The sequence below is a fragment of the Lepus europaeus genome, chromosome 7 (assembly GCF_033115175.1).
Source record: "Lepus europaeus isolate LE1 chromosome 7, mLepTim1.pri, whole genome shotgun sequence".
Lineage (NCBI taxonomy): Eukaryota > Metazoa > Chordata > Mammalia > Lagomorpha > Leporidae > Lepus > Lepus europaeus.
Genome location: NC_084833.1, coordinates 66,199,820 through 66,214,573, shown reverse-complemented (window position 1 = coordinate 66,214,573; position 14,754 = coordinate 66,199,820). Strand labels below are relative to the sequence as shown.

Sequence of the window (14,754 nt, the reverse complement as noted above, 5' to 3'; positions counted from 1 at the left end):
ACCCCACCTCAACCAACTACAGCGGGTCGGCAGTGGCGGTGGTGGGGGCCAGTCCAGCTTCTATACTACAGAGCCTTCTGTGAGCTGTGCAAGCAGAGGATGGAGGCCGTGGGGCCCAGGGGACCCGGCCCAGCTGAGGACGGGCAGAACTGCTAGAAGAACGCCCCCTAAGACACAGCAGCGAGGAAGGAGACGCGGGCGGAGGCTGGGGCAGGCAGGTGGGAGGAGGGGCAGCGGCAAGCAGCTGCCGTCAGAGCTGGTTAAAGACCACCGAGGCCTTGAGGTTGGCGGGCTCCAGGCCCTCGCCGAAGGTGATGAGGAAGTACATGACCTTGCGGATCCTGGCCAGGTCCGACAGGCGCTCCCCGAACTCCAGGGCGTCCGCCTCATTCCAGTCCATGGCGTCCGAGTCCTCCTTGCGCCAGAAGATGGCGGCGGGGTCCAGCAGCTGGCGCGTCATGAGGTTGGTGAGGTCGGGCGTCCAGTTCTGCGAGGTGCCCGTGATGGTGACCTTGCCCGGCTTGTCCAGCTCCACGTTCCAGCGCTCGAACTGCAGCTTCTGCTGCTGCACGAAGTCCAGGCGGTACACGGACTCGGCCGGCCGCAGCAGCTTCTCGCCGTCCTGCCGCTTCTCCCCGCGCTGCTTCAGGCTCTCCACGCGCAGCCGCATCTGCCTGGTCAGGTCCTTGTCCAGGACCAGCGGCATGTCCAGCTGCGGCCGCTGCGGCGCCTCCTCCGCCATGGTCCGAGCACCACTGCTGCTGCTGCTCCCACCGACGCCCAGGAGCCGAGTGCGCTGGGGCCCGGGGGCCACCGGGAGAAGAGAGGCCGCCCCAGCGGGCCCCGCCTCCCCTTCCACCCGGGTCTCAAAATGGGGAGTGGGCAGAGGGGGAGTCCCTGCCTGCCTCCGCACCACCGCTGGCACAAGTGGAGATGCGGGCACTGCAGGCAGGCAGGCAGCAGGGGGTGACGCTCCTTGGGGACCAGGCCACTGACGTCACTGCTGTGGCAACAGCCCTGACTACCAGGGCGGGCTGGGAGCCGCCGGCTTGTTTGTGCGGAAGCGAGCACTTCTTAAGGACGCAGGGCGGGGGCGGGGTGAGGGGCAAGGAGAGGCAGAAGCCCCCCTTCCTCCAAGGAGGGGGGAGGGGAGGGAAACAGAGACCAGAGAAGGCACGCCTGACGTCAGGTCTGAAGTGACCCCCGCCAAACCCGGGAGCCACCCCTGACGCCCCAACCCCCTCTCCCCCACACCCAGTCACTGAGCCTGTGGGTCAACTCCCAAATACCCTGGAACCTTCCCCAGACGCCCTCGGCTGGGGCTCCGCCGTGCACCGCCGCCTCTCCATGCACAGTTCTCCTGGACATGAGACCACCTGCAGGACCTAAAGCACAGACTCCCCGAGTCCTTACTGAACGGGTCTCTGACGGAACCTGGGAATTCTCATTCCTAACAGCCTCCCTGGAGGCTCCCAGAGTCCCTGCCCCAGATGCCTCTGCCTGCTGGTGCTGCCTCAAGCCCCAGCCCCCAGCCCTGATTGGGCTCTGCTGCGACTGTGACCCCACCACCTGCTCCATCTGGACAGAGCCCCCGTGTTGCCCAAGGGGATGGAGGCCAAGGAAGAATCTAGCAAACAATCCAGCACACAGAGGAACAGGAGTGTGTGTGGCGGGGGAGGCGAGGACCACACAGAGGGAGACGTCCGACTGTACGACCCTCTGAACCGTTCACCCTGTGGCTAGAGGAGCACACAGGCAATGGCTGGCCGGGCTGAGGGTCACGGTGGGAAGTTGTTCCCACCCTCCCCTGCGTTCAAGTTTGCCCTGTGTCTGGCTGCGGGCTTCGTCTTAGTCTGTGACACCCCCGACTCACCCAGAAGTCCTGGGGGGACAGGGACGGTCCTCTCTCCTTCCTTACTTGGCCAGTGCCCAGGACAGGGGCAGCCGCCCAGGAGACCCTCAGCAACACTCCTGGTTAAATGAATGACCGAGGGAGCCATGCTGACAGAACCGTTGATGTCATGGACCACAGGGCCCAAGGCCATGGCCAACAGAAGAAGGTGGGCAGTGGCCAAGGCCAAAATGAGACCTGGGGATGGGTGAGGAGAAGCAAGACCCCGGGGTGGTGGGGTCGGAGAGACTGACCCTTTGAGACCCTCAGAGAAAGCAGCCTTGGACCTGGGCTGCGGCCGGGGCAGCTGCTGACCGTGGCGGCTGCAAGGGAAGGTGACAGAATGAGGGCCAGGCCAGGCACTGGCAGGCCGGGGGAGGGCTGGGTCATTCCCAGGAAGTGGCGCTAGTTGGGGTGGAAAAAGCTGGGACACTGCAGGTACCAGGCCCAGTGCCAGGGGTCAGGCAGGGGACTGCGGGTGCGGCGCCAACCACCTGCAGAGAGCCGGCATCTGCGTAGCAAGGTCAGGGTCTGGAGGCTGCCCCTGGGAGGAAGGAGACCCCCGACTCCCAGATCCTAAGGGGGTAGGGGAGGGGCATGTGGCTTCTCCCCATGGGGACCCAGGGGCACGGGACCGCTGGGCAGGTGCCGTCTCAGCCAGAGCAAAGGCGAACCAGCCTGCAGGAGGCTGGGGCCTCACAGAGAGGAGAGCAGGGAGGGGCAGCAGCAGCCAGGGCAAGAGGGGAGGGGAGCTGGGGGAGGAGCGAGCCCTGCAGCTTGGGGCCAAGGGGCCAGGAGAGAGGCAGGAGGCTGCAGGTGCGGGCTGGGCCCAGTGCTGTCCACAGCCTCTGCTCAGCCATCAGCTACCTGGGCAGGTGCAGGACTGAATCCAGAGGAGACATGCGAGCTCCAAACCCATGTGTGTGGCTGCAGAACTGTGCATGAAATAAAACAGGACCAGCAAACAGCCACCTCTTTAACCCTGAAGGGAAGAGAGAAAGACCAGAAGAACCCACAGGGAACCTTCAGGCTGGCTGCCTCTGGTACTGGAAAGCTGAGGTTGCCATACACCATGGGGGACTTGGTCAAATCCTCTGTCCCCAGTTCCCACCACAGTGCTCGGGGCCCAGTGGCACTTGGTCCGCAAGCAGGGAACGGACCGCCATGGGACCAGAGCACAGTGGGCTCCCACACCAGGCCGGGGCAGCAGAGGGCCAGACACTGTCAGGCAGAAGTGAGATGGCCCAGCCCTGCCTCCCTGTGCCTCTGCCAGGTCCCGCCCCAGCACTACCGGGCACAACACTGGCTCCCCCGATACCAGGTACACGACTGGGCTCCGGTCACTGCCATGCTTTCTTCCAGCCAGGGGCCTGTCCCTGTGCCCAGGGCTGTACCGGGCTCCAGGGCAGGCATGCTCACAGGGGCCCTCAAGTCTGGCTTCAGCCAGGCCAGGCCTGATGGCAAATGCCACGTTCTGATTTCAGGCTCACCAAATCTGATCACCTGAAGTCCACTGCCCTGACTCAGGGAGTGTCCAGCCAAGTCCAGGACCCCCCACCAGGGAGCCCACAGGAGAGGGAGGCCTCTGCCACAGAACAGAGAAAGGCGGCAGAAGTAAGACAGATTAAGCCGCTGTCTGGGAGGCCAGCATCCCGTATGGGAGCCGGTTTGAATCCTGGCTGCTCCAATTCTGATCTGATTAGCTCTCTGCTAATGAGGCTGGGAAAGCAGCAGAAGATGGCTCAAGTGCTTGGGTGCTTGCCACCCACATGGGAGACCCAGAAAAAGCTCCTGGTTTGGCCTGGCCCAGCCTAATCGCGGTCATTGTTGGGAGTGAACCAGAGAATGGAAGATCTCTCTCTGTGTGTCTCTCTTTATGTAACTCTGCTTTTCAAAGAAATAAATCAGTCTTTAAAAAAGAACAAAGAAAGGGGGGAGCTGGGAGGGCTCCGAGGTGTGCAGAGAGCCACTACTGCCCCTGGCATGCCCCTCTTGCCTCCTTAGGTCTTCCCACCACCACATTGTGGGCAGGAAGTTAGGTTCCCATAGAGACCAAGAAGAGGAGTAGGGGATGGCACTGTGGCGAAGATGGTAAAGCTGCCGCCTGCAGTGCCGCCATCCCATATGGATGCCGGTTCTAGTCCCGGCTGCTCCACTTCCCATCCAGCTCTCTGCTATGGCCTGGGAAAGCAGTAGAAGATGGCCCAAGTCCTTGGGCCCCTGTACCCACGTGGGAGACCTGGAAGAAGCCTGGCTTCAGATCGGTGCTGCTCTGGCCATTGCAGTCAATTGGGGAGTGAACCAGCAGATGGAACACCTCTCTCTCTCTCTCTCTCTCTCTCTCTCTCTGCCTCTGCTTCTCTGTAACTCTGCCTTTCAAATAAATAAATCTTTTAAAAAAAAAAAAAAAGAGGAGTGATCTGCCCAATCACATGGCAGGGGACCTAGCCAGGTCTGGCTCGCTTTGAATCCTGTGCCCAAACCCTGGGCCACCTCCAGGACCAGGAGCAAAGAGGTGTCTTCGTGGGCCGGGGTTGCACAATAGGTTTAGCCACTGCCCTTGATGCCTGAGTCCACACTGCAGTACCGGTTTTGAGTCCCAGCTGCTCTGCTTCCGATCCAGCTCCCTGCTGGCAGGACTGGGAAGGCATGTGGGAGACCTGGATGAATTCCTGGCTCCTGGCTTTGGCTGGCCCAGCCCCGACTATAGCAGCCATTTGGGGAATGAACCAGTAGATGGCAGATCTGGCTCTCTTTCTCTCTCTGTCACTTTGCCCTTCAAATAAATAAATATATTTGTTAAAGTGACTTCCGGAAGGTGGAGGCGTGTGTGTCCAGGTGGGGAAGCAGGGCCGCAGGGCGGGCTGAGCGATCCCCGCCCACCCCTGCCCTACCAGGGAGAAACCTGCAGGGCAACAGGCCGGGAACAGGAGGGGCAACAACAAACAGGGTCTCACCAGGGACGGCAGGGGCACGAGGTGCCTTAATGAGCTCCCCAGGGCCTCCCTTCAGTCCCCAGGGCTGTCACCGCAGCAGCACCCGGAGGTGGAGTGCAATTAGCCAAGAGCACCCCGCTCTGCCCTAGCCTCCGGGGGCCGGCCCAGGACAGGGCCCCAGAGCCCCGCAGGAGGAACCTTCAGCCAGAGAGAGCAGCAGCCCCGCTGAAGGTCGCACAGCATCAGCCCCAGGCTCCCTAGGGGTCTGCGGCCTCTTCCTGGCTACGAGGCTCAGCAGGGGACTGCCTGTGGCCAGGGCAGGGTCCCTCTGCTAACACCCAGGCCGCTCCAAGGGGTGGGCCGCACCCCCTGCAGGCCCTGGGAGGGCTGTGGCGCTTCTGCCTGGGAGCTGGCACTGACCGTGTAGGGAGGGCGGCCGTGCCCACAACTCTCCGGAGCCTTCCCCACGCCAGGGCCCTGCTTGGCTCAGCAGGCAGCCGTGAGCTGGGCCGGGCCGGCCTGCGGGGAGCTTACCTCGGAGGGGAGATGGCAGGTAAACAGGTAATTACAGGGCAGGCCAGGCGGTGGGGGCCGGCCCGACAGAATTCCCACGGGTCCCCTCCAGGCCCAGACCGAGCCCCGACCTAGCTCTCAGCTGGGGCCCAGAGAATGGAGCCGGAGGCTGGAAGGAAGCCAGAGAGTAGGGGAAGCCTCACACCAGAGAGCAGCACCAGGCCTTGCGCCCCCCAGTGTAAGGATGCCAGATGACTCTGGTGGAGGAGCCCCAGCTCGGCCGCCCCAGGCCCAGCCGTCTGCAGACTACAGCCGTGGCCTCTGCTGAGGCCCCAGGTCCTTGGGCCTGCAGCTGCCCGACCCACACAGGACCAGCAGGGGCCAGGCCCCAGGGATGCTCCCTGAGGTGGCACTGCCATGCAAAAGACATGAGAACAGGGCACCAACCAGTGTCACCCCAGCCAAGGGCACAGCTCCCCCTGCTGGCGAGGGGTGCCTCAGAGGACAAGGAGAAACTCCCCCTGCCCCTCCCACCGGCCTGCAGGGAGCCCCTGACAAATGATGGCGGATGAGCTAGTGCTGGCCCGGGCAGCCCGGGCGCCAGGTCTTACGCTGGCCAGGCACCCGACAGACCCCATCTTGCCGTGCCCGCGTACCTCCCCGAGAGGCAGATCCGGAGTCTGCAGACTGAGCAACCTGAAGCCAGTAACAGGGCTACCAAGTGGGGAAGCTGGGGCTCGAACCGCAGCCTGTGAGGCTCTCAAGTCCTGCTGCCCGCCCTTCGCAGGGCAGGAAGGGACCAGGGGCACTGGCTGGAGTGTGATCTAGGTGTCCTTGTCAGCCTCCTCGCCTCCCGGGGAGGGCAGCCCTGAGCACTGCATTTAATGGCCCTGCTGCCACGCCAGGGCAGAGGGACAGACCAGAGCCTGCCCTTTCCAGCCCAAGCCTTGGCCCTGGTCTGGAACACCAGCAGGCACTGCTGAACCACCGGGTAGCCTCCAGAGGGAGACAGCGACTGGCCCAAATCCCACAGCAGGCCACTGGTGGGGTCTCCACCCTGAACCCAGGCAGGCAGCTTCCACATTTCACAGGTGTATCTCCTGCCAAGGGGCTCTGGGGCCACTGAACTGTGCAGGGGACATGACGGACCCACCTCGGGAGCCTGGGGCCGCACAGATCCCCGGACCTGCTCCTGGGCACACACAGTTGGTGAGCGAGGGAAGGCGATGCTGCTGGGCCGGTACTAGGGGCCCCAGGGCCACTCCCCAGCCAGCTCTGGCACATCTGCCATGTTCAGGGCCACCTGTCTGGTGCCAGCCAGGCAGCTCCACCCCACCCCGCCCCGACCCCACCCCCGCACTCACCTTCTGCCACAGGGACTCACGGGAGGCGAGGGACGAGCAGGCCGCCACAAACCAGCAGTTGCCCACCTGGCCCTGGTGCAGGTCGTGGGAGCTGATGCCGTCCACGAAGAGGCGCGGGTCCTCGCAGATGTCCTGCAGGGAGGGTGGCCATGAGGCTTCGTGGTCAGTGTGGGGCTTGCCCGCCTCCCCCATGACCTGGGGCCCTTACGTGGACCCCTGCTGCCCAAACCCAGCCTCTCCTGGGCTGGCCTGGACTGTCCTTCCCTGGCCAGAGAAGGTTCTTCTGGCAGTGACCAGAAAGTGTAGCAGGACACCAGGAGGCTGGCCCCGGGGTCCCCACCATCCTCCTACCCTTGCTGGTCCTCCCGACCAGCCAGCCCCCAGCACCTTGGTCAGGGAGAGGCAGGCGGGGTGCAGGCCGCCATTCCATTGTATGCATGGGGAAGGCAGCATTGACTTGACAATGGCACATAACACGCAAATGCCCCAATGCAGCAAAAAAAGGAATTTTAAAATATTTTCAAATGGATTGATTTGAAAGGCAAAGAGACACAGAGATAACACTCATCTGCTGGTTCATTCTCCAAATGCCCACAGTGACTATGACTGGGCCAGCTGAAGCCAGGAGCCTGGAGCTCCATCCGGGTCTCCCACGTGGGTGGCAGGACCCCAAGTGGTTGAGTCACCTTCAGCTGCCTCCCAGTGGAGCCAGGACTTGAACCCAGGCACTAGGATATGGGATGTGGGTGTCCCAAGGGCTGTCATAACCCCTGCAGCAAACACGTGTCGCCAGAAACTCCTTTTGGTTTTCTGTGGGGACTGGCAGGTATGGCCCAAGGCGCTGAGCACAGGACGCGGTGTGGCAGCCAGGGCTGGGCAAGGACTCATGCCCTCCGGGCAGCCCTCAGGCCCAGCCTGTCCTCGCTCCCAGAAGCCCCTTGCTCTGCCTGCCATGCTAGGCTCTGGGGTCAGTTGCTGCCCAAGGTGCTGGGGCCTGGGCTCCCCACCTCTTCATGCGTTAGGGGTTACTTCCTTAAAAGTCCCCGGGAGCAGCACTCCGGAGTGAGCCCAACATGGCTCGGGCTCCAGGCCAGAGGATGAGGCCCAGCGAGCCCTCTGCCAGGCCTCCTCCCCCACAAAGCCGTGTTCCTTCCGCTTTCTGAGCAATCGGTGTTTGTAAAGTGCCCAGCACTCGGCCGTGACCCTGGATGGCTGTTGACACTTTCAGATGCTCGGACGCTATGCCCTCCCCGGGCTGGGTCAGCTCACCTGGCATCCCCACAGCCGTTAACGGCTCACTCTGGGCCCGGGGCTAGCAGCTGTCAGATGCCTGCAGGAGCGGCAGAAGTGCCCAGCTCGGCCCCTTGCCTGGCCCAGAGCCACCTCCAGAGCTCCCTGAGCCCCTGCCAGGACTGCAGGCTGTGGCGGGCTACCGCAAAGTGGGATGCTCCCTCTCCCTGGGCATGCAGGTCTCTGCTTGGGCCTGCAGGGGCCACTCGGCTCCAGCATCTTCCCTCCACCCCCCCTTCCCGTGTGGGGGATTACGGAGACTGACCTTCCGCGTGCCAGGCACCACAATCAATCCAGCCTTGGCCATGGGAGGTGGGCAATATGTCCATCCTACAGGGGAGAGGCTGACATGCTTAGCCATGCAACCCTGGGAGGATATCGCACGCCTCTGCGTGTCTCCTCCTCAGCAGGTGCTCCTGGGCTAGTTCAAGTCCAGGAGTGACTTACGGACTACTGCAGGCGGCCAGCAGAGGGCAGCAGAGTCAGGACGCTGGAATTCAAATTCCTGATCCCCCTTTACTGGCTGTGCAACCCTGGACCTGTGGCTCAACCTCTCTGTGCCTCTGTTGCCCCAGTTGTGCAAAGGAGCTGGACAGCTATCCCTGCGGGGCTGTGGGAGACCTCCACAGATCAGATCAGACCAGGGAGGCGGAGCATGCAGCAGGGAGATGGGACAAAGGGCCCCGAGTGCTCACGCAGGTGCTTGGGGCTCCTCTGCCCAGGGCCAGAGAGAGGACCCCAAGTCCCCTGAGCACATGGGTGGCTCCTGACCCCTCCTGTCCGCTTGGACTGCAGGACAGCTTCCCCAGAGCATGGGTCTGCTGGGTATCGCCAGCAGCATCTGTCCCAAGGCCGAGCCTCAGCAAGCCACGGGCCTCCCTGGGCTCCTTATCTTATCTCCCAGTCCTGGCCACACCCAGCCCAGTCTCAGCCACAGCCAGCCATGACTTGGCATCTGCCTGGGAGGCCAGGAAGGCAGGCAGGGTGGGTGGCAAAGAGGACTCCAGACACTCGTGCCATGGGGAGGGACGCCCCTGCCGGGGTCCCCAGGCCTGCGGGATGTGGGAAAGGGGTCTTCAAAGCACCCTCTGCTTCTGATGCTCTCAGCCAGTGCCCTGGAACACAGAGGCAGCTGCCCCCCTCTACAGAGGAGGGGTCACCAGGGAAGGAAGTAGACACACAGAGGGGCTGGATCCCAGCTCTTCCAGCCTTTGCCTGGGGCACCACAGCCAGGACACACCTGTGTGGCAGACTCGGTGGCCCCAGCTGTGCCCTGTGTGTTTCTCCAGCCTGTGAGAGAGAGACCAGCCAGGGAGTCAGGGCTTGGGGGCTCCATCGCCCCGACTCGCTGTGGCAGGGTAGGCACCGGGGACATCAGGCTTCCCAGGAGGAGACGTGGCCTGGGGTTCCTGCTGCACAGGGGTCCGGGCTCGCCAGCTCCAGCCCAGAGAATCCACTGGAGGCCAGTAGCAGCATCCAAAGGCCTCGTGGGGCAACTCTCAAGGGACAATCACAGAAACAGTCCACAAGAACTGGCCACCCGTGGCGGGCCTGGCTGTACAAAACCATGGTTTGGGGGGGGGAGGGGGAACACCACCAGCATCCTCTGCTCACAGGTGTAAAAGCTGAGGCACAGAGAGCCTAGAACACTCGTCCAGAGCAACCCAGGAAGAGGTGGACTGAGGTACAAGCTCAGGAGTCTCGCTCTGGAGCAGCCAGGTGGGTGACCAAGTGGCCTGTCCGCCACACCTGCCCCCAGCCCAGCCGAGGCTGTGCAAGACGGAGGGTCGGGAGAAGCCCAGGAGCTCACTGCTAACACCAGGGCACCTGACCAGACAGGGCCGGATCCTGACCTCCCACGTGAGCAGAGCGGTGACAGCAGGAGGCCAGGAGGCTGCACGGAGCAGGCCAGCGGGCAGGGGGGCTAAGGAGGGCATGGGCACTCCAGAGGCCACACCCGGAGTCTGATGCTGCCTCTCTCGATCCTCCTGGGCACCTGTGTTCCCATCCATCACCCCCTGCCAGCCTGCGGGCTCCGGGACACAGCATGGGCCAACTCCGCCCTCCTCCAGCTAAGCAGGACTTGGCAGGATCCCCAGGGGGAACGGAAGACAAACTGGCACTCAGGACTGTGCTGGTTGAGGGCCCGCTGGGATCCTGGGGCCAAGCCACACCAAGGCCTAGGAGGCGAGCGCTCCGGTCAGCATACCTCTAGGGCACAGGCTTCTGCACCTGCAGTCACCTCCTGTCCTCTGCCCCGGCCTCCCAGCCCGTTAGACCGGCTCCACCGGCCTGCAGGCCACAGCCTAACCCACTCCTTCTGTGCACAAAGGGAACTTGGTGCCAGCCTGGTGCACAAACAGGAATGCGGCAAGCAGGGAGCCACCGGCGCTGCACCTGCAGAGTTCATCCGCCCTCCCCCACTCCCTCCTGACAATCCACCTTCCCCCACCTGCCCACTGCCACCGCCCTCCTAGAATCTCAGATCACAGAGGGAGGCAATCAGGCAGTTGAGGAAACTGAGGCTGGAGAAGGCAGTGGGACCTCTGCATGGGACAGGAAGGCAAGGGGGTGGTCTCACGCTCGCCCTGCAGCCGCCCTCCCCCACAGCCCCACTGGCTCCTCTCCTCCCTCTGGGCCACCTGTCAGAGGGCTCCCTGATGCCACTGCATGTTGTCCTGGGGGGGACAGGGGCCCAGACAGCTGGGCGCCCCCTGCTGCCAGGATCATAGCATACAACACCCAGGCAAGGAGCAGGGCCTTTGCCAGGAGACGGCTTAGCAAGCTAGAGCCCAGGCAGGGGTGGGGGGGGCGGTGGGGGGCAGCGCTGGCGGCCACCAGGCTGCCTCGGGGGAACTCTGCGAGGCTCTAGGACCCCCAACGGTGTTCCCACAAGGACCGCTGGGCTCATGTCCAGACATGGGGGTACACCTTGCCCCCCCAGGATAACAGGTGACCCCTGGGCCAGAGGGAGGAGGCAGGTGGCTCCTGTCCACGCCCTCAGGATGCCCCAGGGCTCCCAGGCCTCCCTGACTGTGCCTTTTCTTCTCTTACTTCCTTGCTGGGCCTGTGAGGGAGGCTGGGAGATGTTTGCCATCCTGGGACCAACAAAACAATGGGCCTGCAGGGCAATGGGGCGTGGGCTGGGGCAGGTGTCCCGGTGGCACCTGCAGGGCCAGAAAGAGAAGGGACATTCCAGGCAGGACAGGCGCTGGGCAGGAGGGGACTGCAGCTTGTCACCTGCCTCCCTGAGCCAGACGCCACCGCCACCTCCAGTCTGAACCTCCAGAGACTGTCACGGGCAAGGATGACTCTCCCCACACAGATGAACAAGCCAAGGCCCAGGCAGGGAAAAGGTCTCCTTCAAGGTCAGGCCTCCAGTAAGGCAGGGCCAAAGCCGGAGCTGAGTCCACCTGGCTTAAAAACCAGGGCCCCTGGGGGCCGGCACGGCACAGCGAGTAAAGCCTCTGACTGCGATGCCGCTTCCCACGTGGGCACCGGTTCATGTCCTGGCTGCTCCACTTTCCATCCAGCTCCCTGCTAATGCACCTGGGAAAGCAGCAGAGGATGGGCCAAGTGTTTGTATCCCTGCACCTACATGGGGGACCCAGAAGGAGTTCCTGACTCCTGGCTTCCATAAATAAATTTAAAAATAAATAACTACATAAAAGCCAGGCTCCTCTTTCCACTTGGGGAGTAAGGAAGGCAAGGGGCTGGCCCAAGAGATCCTCCAAGAACACAGGGGTCACAACCACCAGAGAGAGCAGCTAGCAGGCGGCGGGAGGAGACTCACTGGTTCCCTGCACTTCGCAGGCAGGTGCCGGAGGCGGGGATCCCTGGAAACCCAGCTGCCTCAGGCCAAAGTCCGCTCTCGCTGGCCAGGGGCAAGCAGCTGGGAGTTAATGGTCGCCCGCGGGTCATCCTTCCCCACCCTTGCCATGACAGACTTGATTTCCTGTCGGCGCCGCCTGGGCAGGGCCTGCCAGCTCCTGCAAGCACTGCCCACGTGAGTTCTCAGCTGTGCGGCAGCCACAGTGTGGAGCACACCACGCGTGCCCTGCTCCACCTGCTCTCCCCTCCTCAGCCACCGAGGGCCAGCCCGCGCCCGGCCTCATGCTGCTCCCCACCAGAAGCTGGTCCCCCTACTGCTGGGCCCCCTCAACTGCCACCCACCCCGCACACCGGCACCTGCCTCCACGTCCCAGGCAGGGCAGCCCTGCTCCTGTGCTGTGGCCCTGCCCACAAAGGGGCCAGCAGGGAAGGCAGCGAAGAGAGCAGGTGTGGTGGGACTCTCGCACCCGCAAGGGAAGAGGCTCAGAGATGGCAGGCGACTCCACCAGGACACACAGCCCGCCTGCATTGCCTCCTGGCATCTGCCACAGCTGGGCCTCACCAGCCGCCTTCCCGAACCAAGACCTAAAACGTCCAGGAGACCGCTGGAAGGCAGGGGCGGCCAGCAGAGGGCCGCAAGGGGTCAGAGCGAGGACAGCAAAGAGCTCCAGTGGCTACGGCTCCTCCCCGCGCCCTCAGCTCCCCACCGCACCCACAGCCTCACAGAGGCCCTTTGAGGCTAGCCTCCTCCCCCACCCACCTCACAAAGGAGGAGGAGGAAGGCATAGGAGTAGGGGCCGGAGAGGCAGGACTTGTGTGGCCAGGCCAGGAGGCTCTAGGGAGTGCTCGAGACCCAGTGCTGGGGTCAGAGATTCTACGCACGGCTCAGGGGCTGAGGGCACAGGCACAGGGGCCCCTGAGCTGGAGGCAGGGGGCAGGCCCAGGAGCTAAGACGCTGGGGTCCTCACCAACCTCTGCCGGCCACCCGGGGGCAGATCCCAGGTGGCCATTTCTTTCTCTAACCCTCAGTCCAAGAAAACCCAAAGGACAACCGAGTTGGAAGGGACTTGCCATCAGTACGCCCCGCCCATTACTCACTGTGGTTCCCCAGCGGCCTGAGTCCCCTCTGCTGGCCAGGGGGAGCTTTGGACCATGTGAACCCAGCCAAGCCACACACGGCTGAGAGCCTGGCCTTCTATGGCTCCTGCTGCTCTTAGAGCAAGGGCCGAGCGCCCCGTGTCCCCACTGCACTGCCACTGCCCGGAGGAACCTGGGGCCCGGCCTGAGGGTCTCCACGCACTGTGCGCCTTCCCGAGGACTGGGCGGTGGGACCCACAGCCTCCCCTCAGCCCTGGGTGTCCTGGTCCAGCACGGCCTTGGCGGCAGAGTCCCTTCTGTGCGACACACTCACAGTGGCACAGGCACCGCTGGGGACCTGGGGAGGGGCTGAGCAGGCCACCTCCAGCAGCCTCCCTGCCAGCCAGGCCCCCAGCCCGGGCAGGGCCCACAGGCCCAGCAGCAGAACCCTCCCCAGCCCGCTCTCACACCCAGGAACGGGGGTTCAAGAGGACAAAATCAGGGTGGGGATTTGGCCTCGTGGTTAAGACACCCTTGATCCATATGCGACAGCCTGGGTTCAACACCTGGCTCCAGCTTCCTGCAGACCCTGGGAGGCAGCAGTGCCGGCTCATGGTAATTGGCTTCCTGAGGGCCAGTGCTGTGGTACAACAGGTTAAGCTATCGTCTGTGCCTCCAGCATCCCATATGGGCGCCAGTTTAAGTTTCAGCTGCTCTGCTTCCAATCCAGCTCCCTGCTAATGGCCTGGGAAAGCAGCAGGAGATGGCCCAAGTGCTTGGGCCCCTGCACCCGCATGGGAGACCTGGAAGAAGCTCCTGGCTCCTGGCTTCAGCCTGGCTCTGCTCCAGCATCTGTGGGCATTTGGGGGTGAATCAGCAGAAGGAAGACCTCTCTGTCTCTGTCTCTACCTCTCAGGGGGGAGAGAGAGAGGATAAAATCACACTGCAGGGCAGCACGTTTCAGCCTGGCACACTCCAGCCTCGGGGCGGGTGCCCGGCTCCGTGCCAAGCCCTCCACACGCTCCCTCTTTTAATCCTCACCACAACCTTACGAGGGGATGCACCATTATTTTTTATTACACACATTATTGACTAATCACCATCATAAACACTCTTCACACAGCAAATGACTATTTCCAAATCATCACAGTAACAGTCAGGAAAGTAACTCCCTTGCACTTGAACTTGACTCTATTTCTTACTGAAAAATAAAGCCACACCCAAGTCACCTCATCATGATCCCACAAGTGACTTGGAGGGAGAGGGTCCCTGCCCCGTCTCCCCTGGGAGGAAGCGGCCTGGCTGGATAGTGCCGGCCAGGGGATGGGGGCCTGGCCCCCTCCCGGCAAACCAAAGCCCGCAGCCAGGGGCTCAGCCATGGCTGCTCTGCTTCCTGGGCGCTCAGAGCCCAGCGGGTGTCCCTGCACCCCAGCCCTGGCACTCACCTTGGGCCGCTTCCACCTGACGGCTGGCCCCGGGGTGGCCTTATAGTAGAGCGAGTCGTCGGTGGCGGGGAAGTGGGGGTCCTCGAAGAGCACCCTCCTGCGCAGGCAGCCCCGCTTCAGGGTCGCGTAGTTCTGCTCCTCATAGGCCTTTACACACGAGAACATGGTGGCCGCTGGCCCGGGCCGGGCGCCGGGAGCACCTGCAGGAGGCGAGGTGAGGGACATCAGGCCCCGTGCTCCCTCCCCACCATCACCCAGGCAAGGAAGGCAGCTGGGAGAGGGGCCCGGCCCGCCCGCAGGCTCACCGCTGTGCATGGCAGAGTGGGGGCGGCACGCACTGGCCTGGCTCTGCAGCCTGCTTCTGTTTCTGAGGCCCTCACCTGCCCCCCTCCCTTGTTTGTCCTCCC

At 63.4% G+C, this 14,754-nt stretch overlaps 2 protein-coding genes across 2 annotated transcripts in view; both read right to left on the bottom strand.

Moving 5' to 3' along the window:
* CAPN5 (calpain 5) overlaps positions 1-14,547 on the bottom strand; it is a 36,068-nt gene extending 21,521 nt beyond the window's left edge. Inside the window, exons 1-2 of the mRNA XM_062196754.1 lie at positions 14,348-14,547; positions 6,705-6,836 (exon numbers count right to left, since the gene is read on the bottom strand). Of these exons, the coding sequence (XP_062052738.1) occupies positions 6,705-6,836; positions 14,348-14,512 (297 nt within the window). The 5' untranslated portion in view covers positions 14,513-14,547. The remainder of the gene's footprint in view (positions 1-6,704; positions 6,837-14,347) is intronic.
* Positions 251-742, bottom strand: OMP (olfactory marker protein). Its single transcript, XM_062198268.1, has one exon. It carries the CDS (start codon positions 740-742, stop codon positions 251-253), a length of 492 nt encoding a protein of 163 aa, XP_062054252.1.
* Positions 14,548-14,754: the final 207 nt, after the last annotated feature.

Bases quoted from the DNA above. Each gene is read 5' to 3' on its own strand.
- OMP (XM_062198268.1), bottom strand. From the start codon at position 742: ATGGCGGAGGAGGCGCCGCAGCGGCCGCAGCTGGACATGCCGCTGGTC.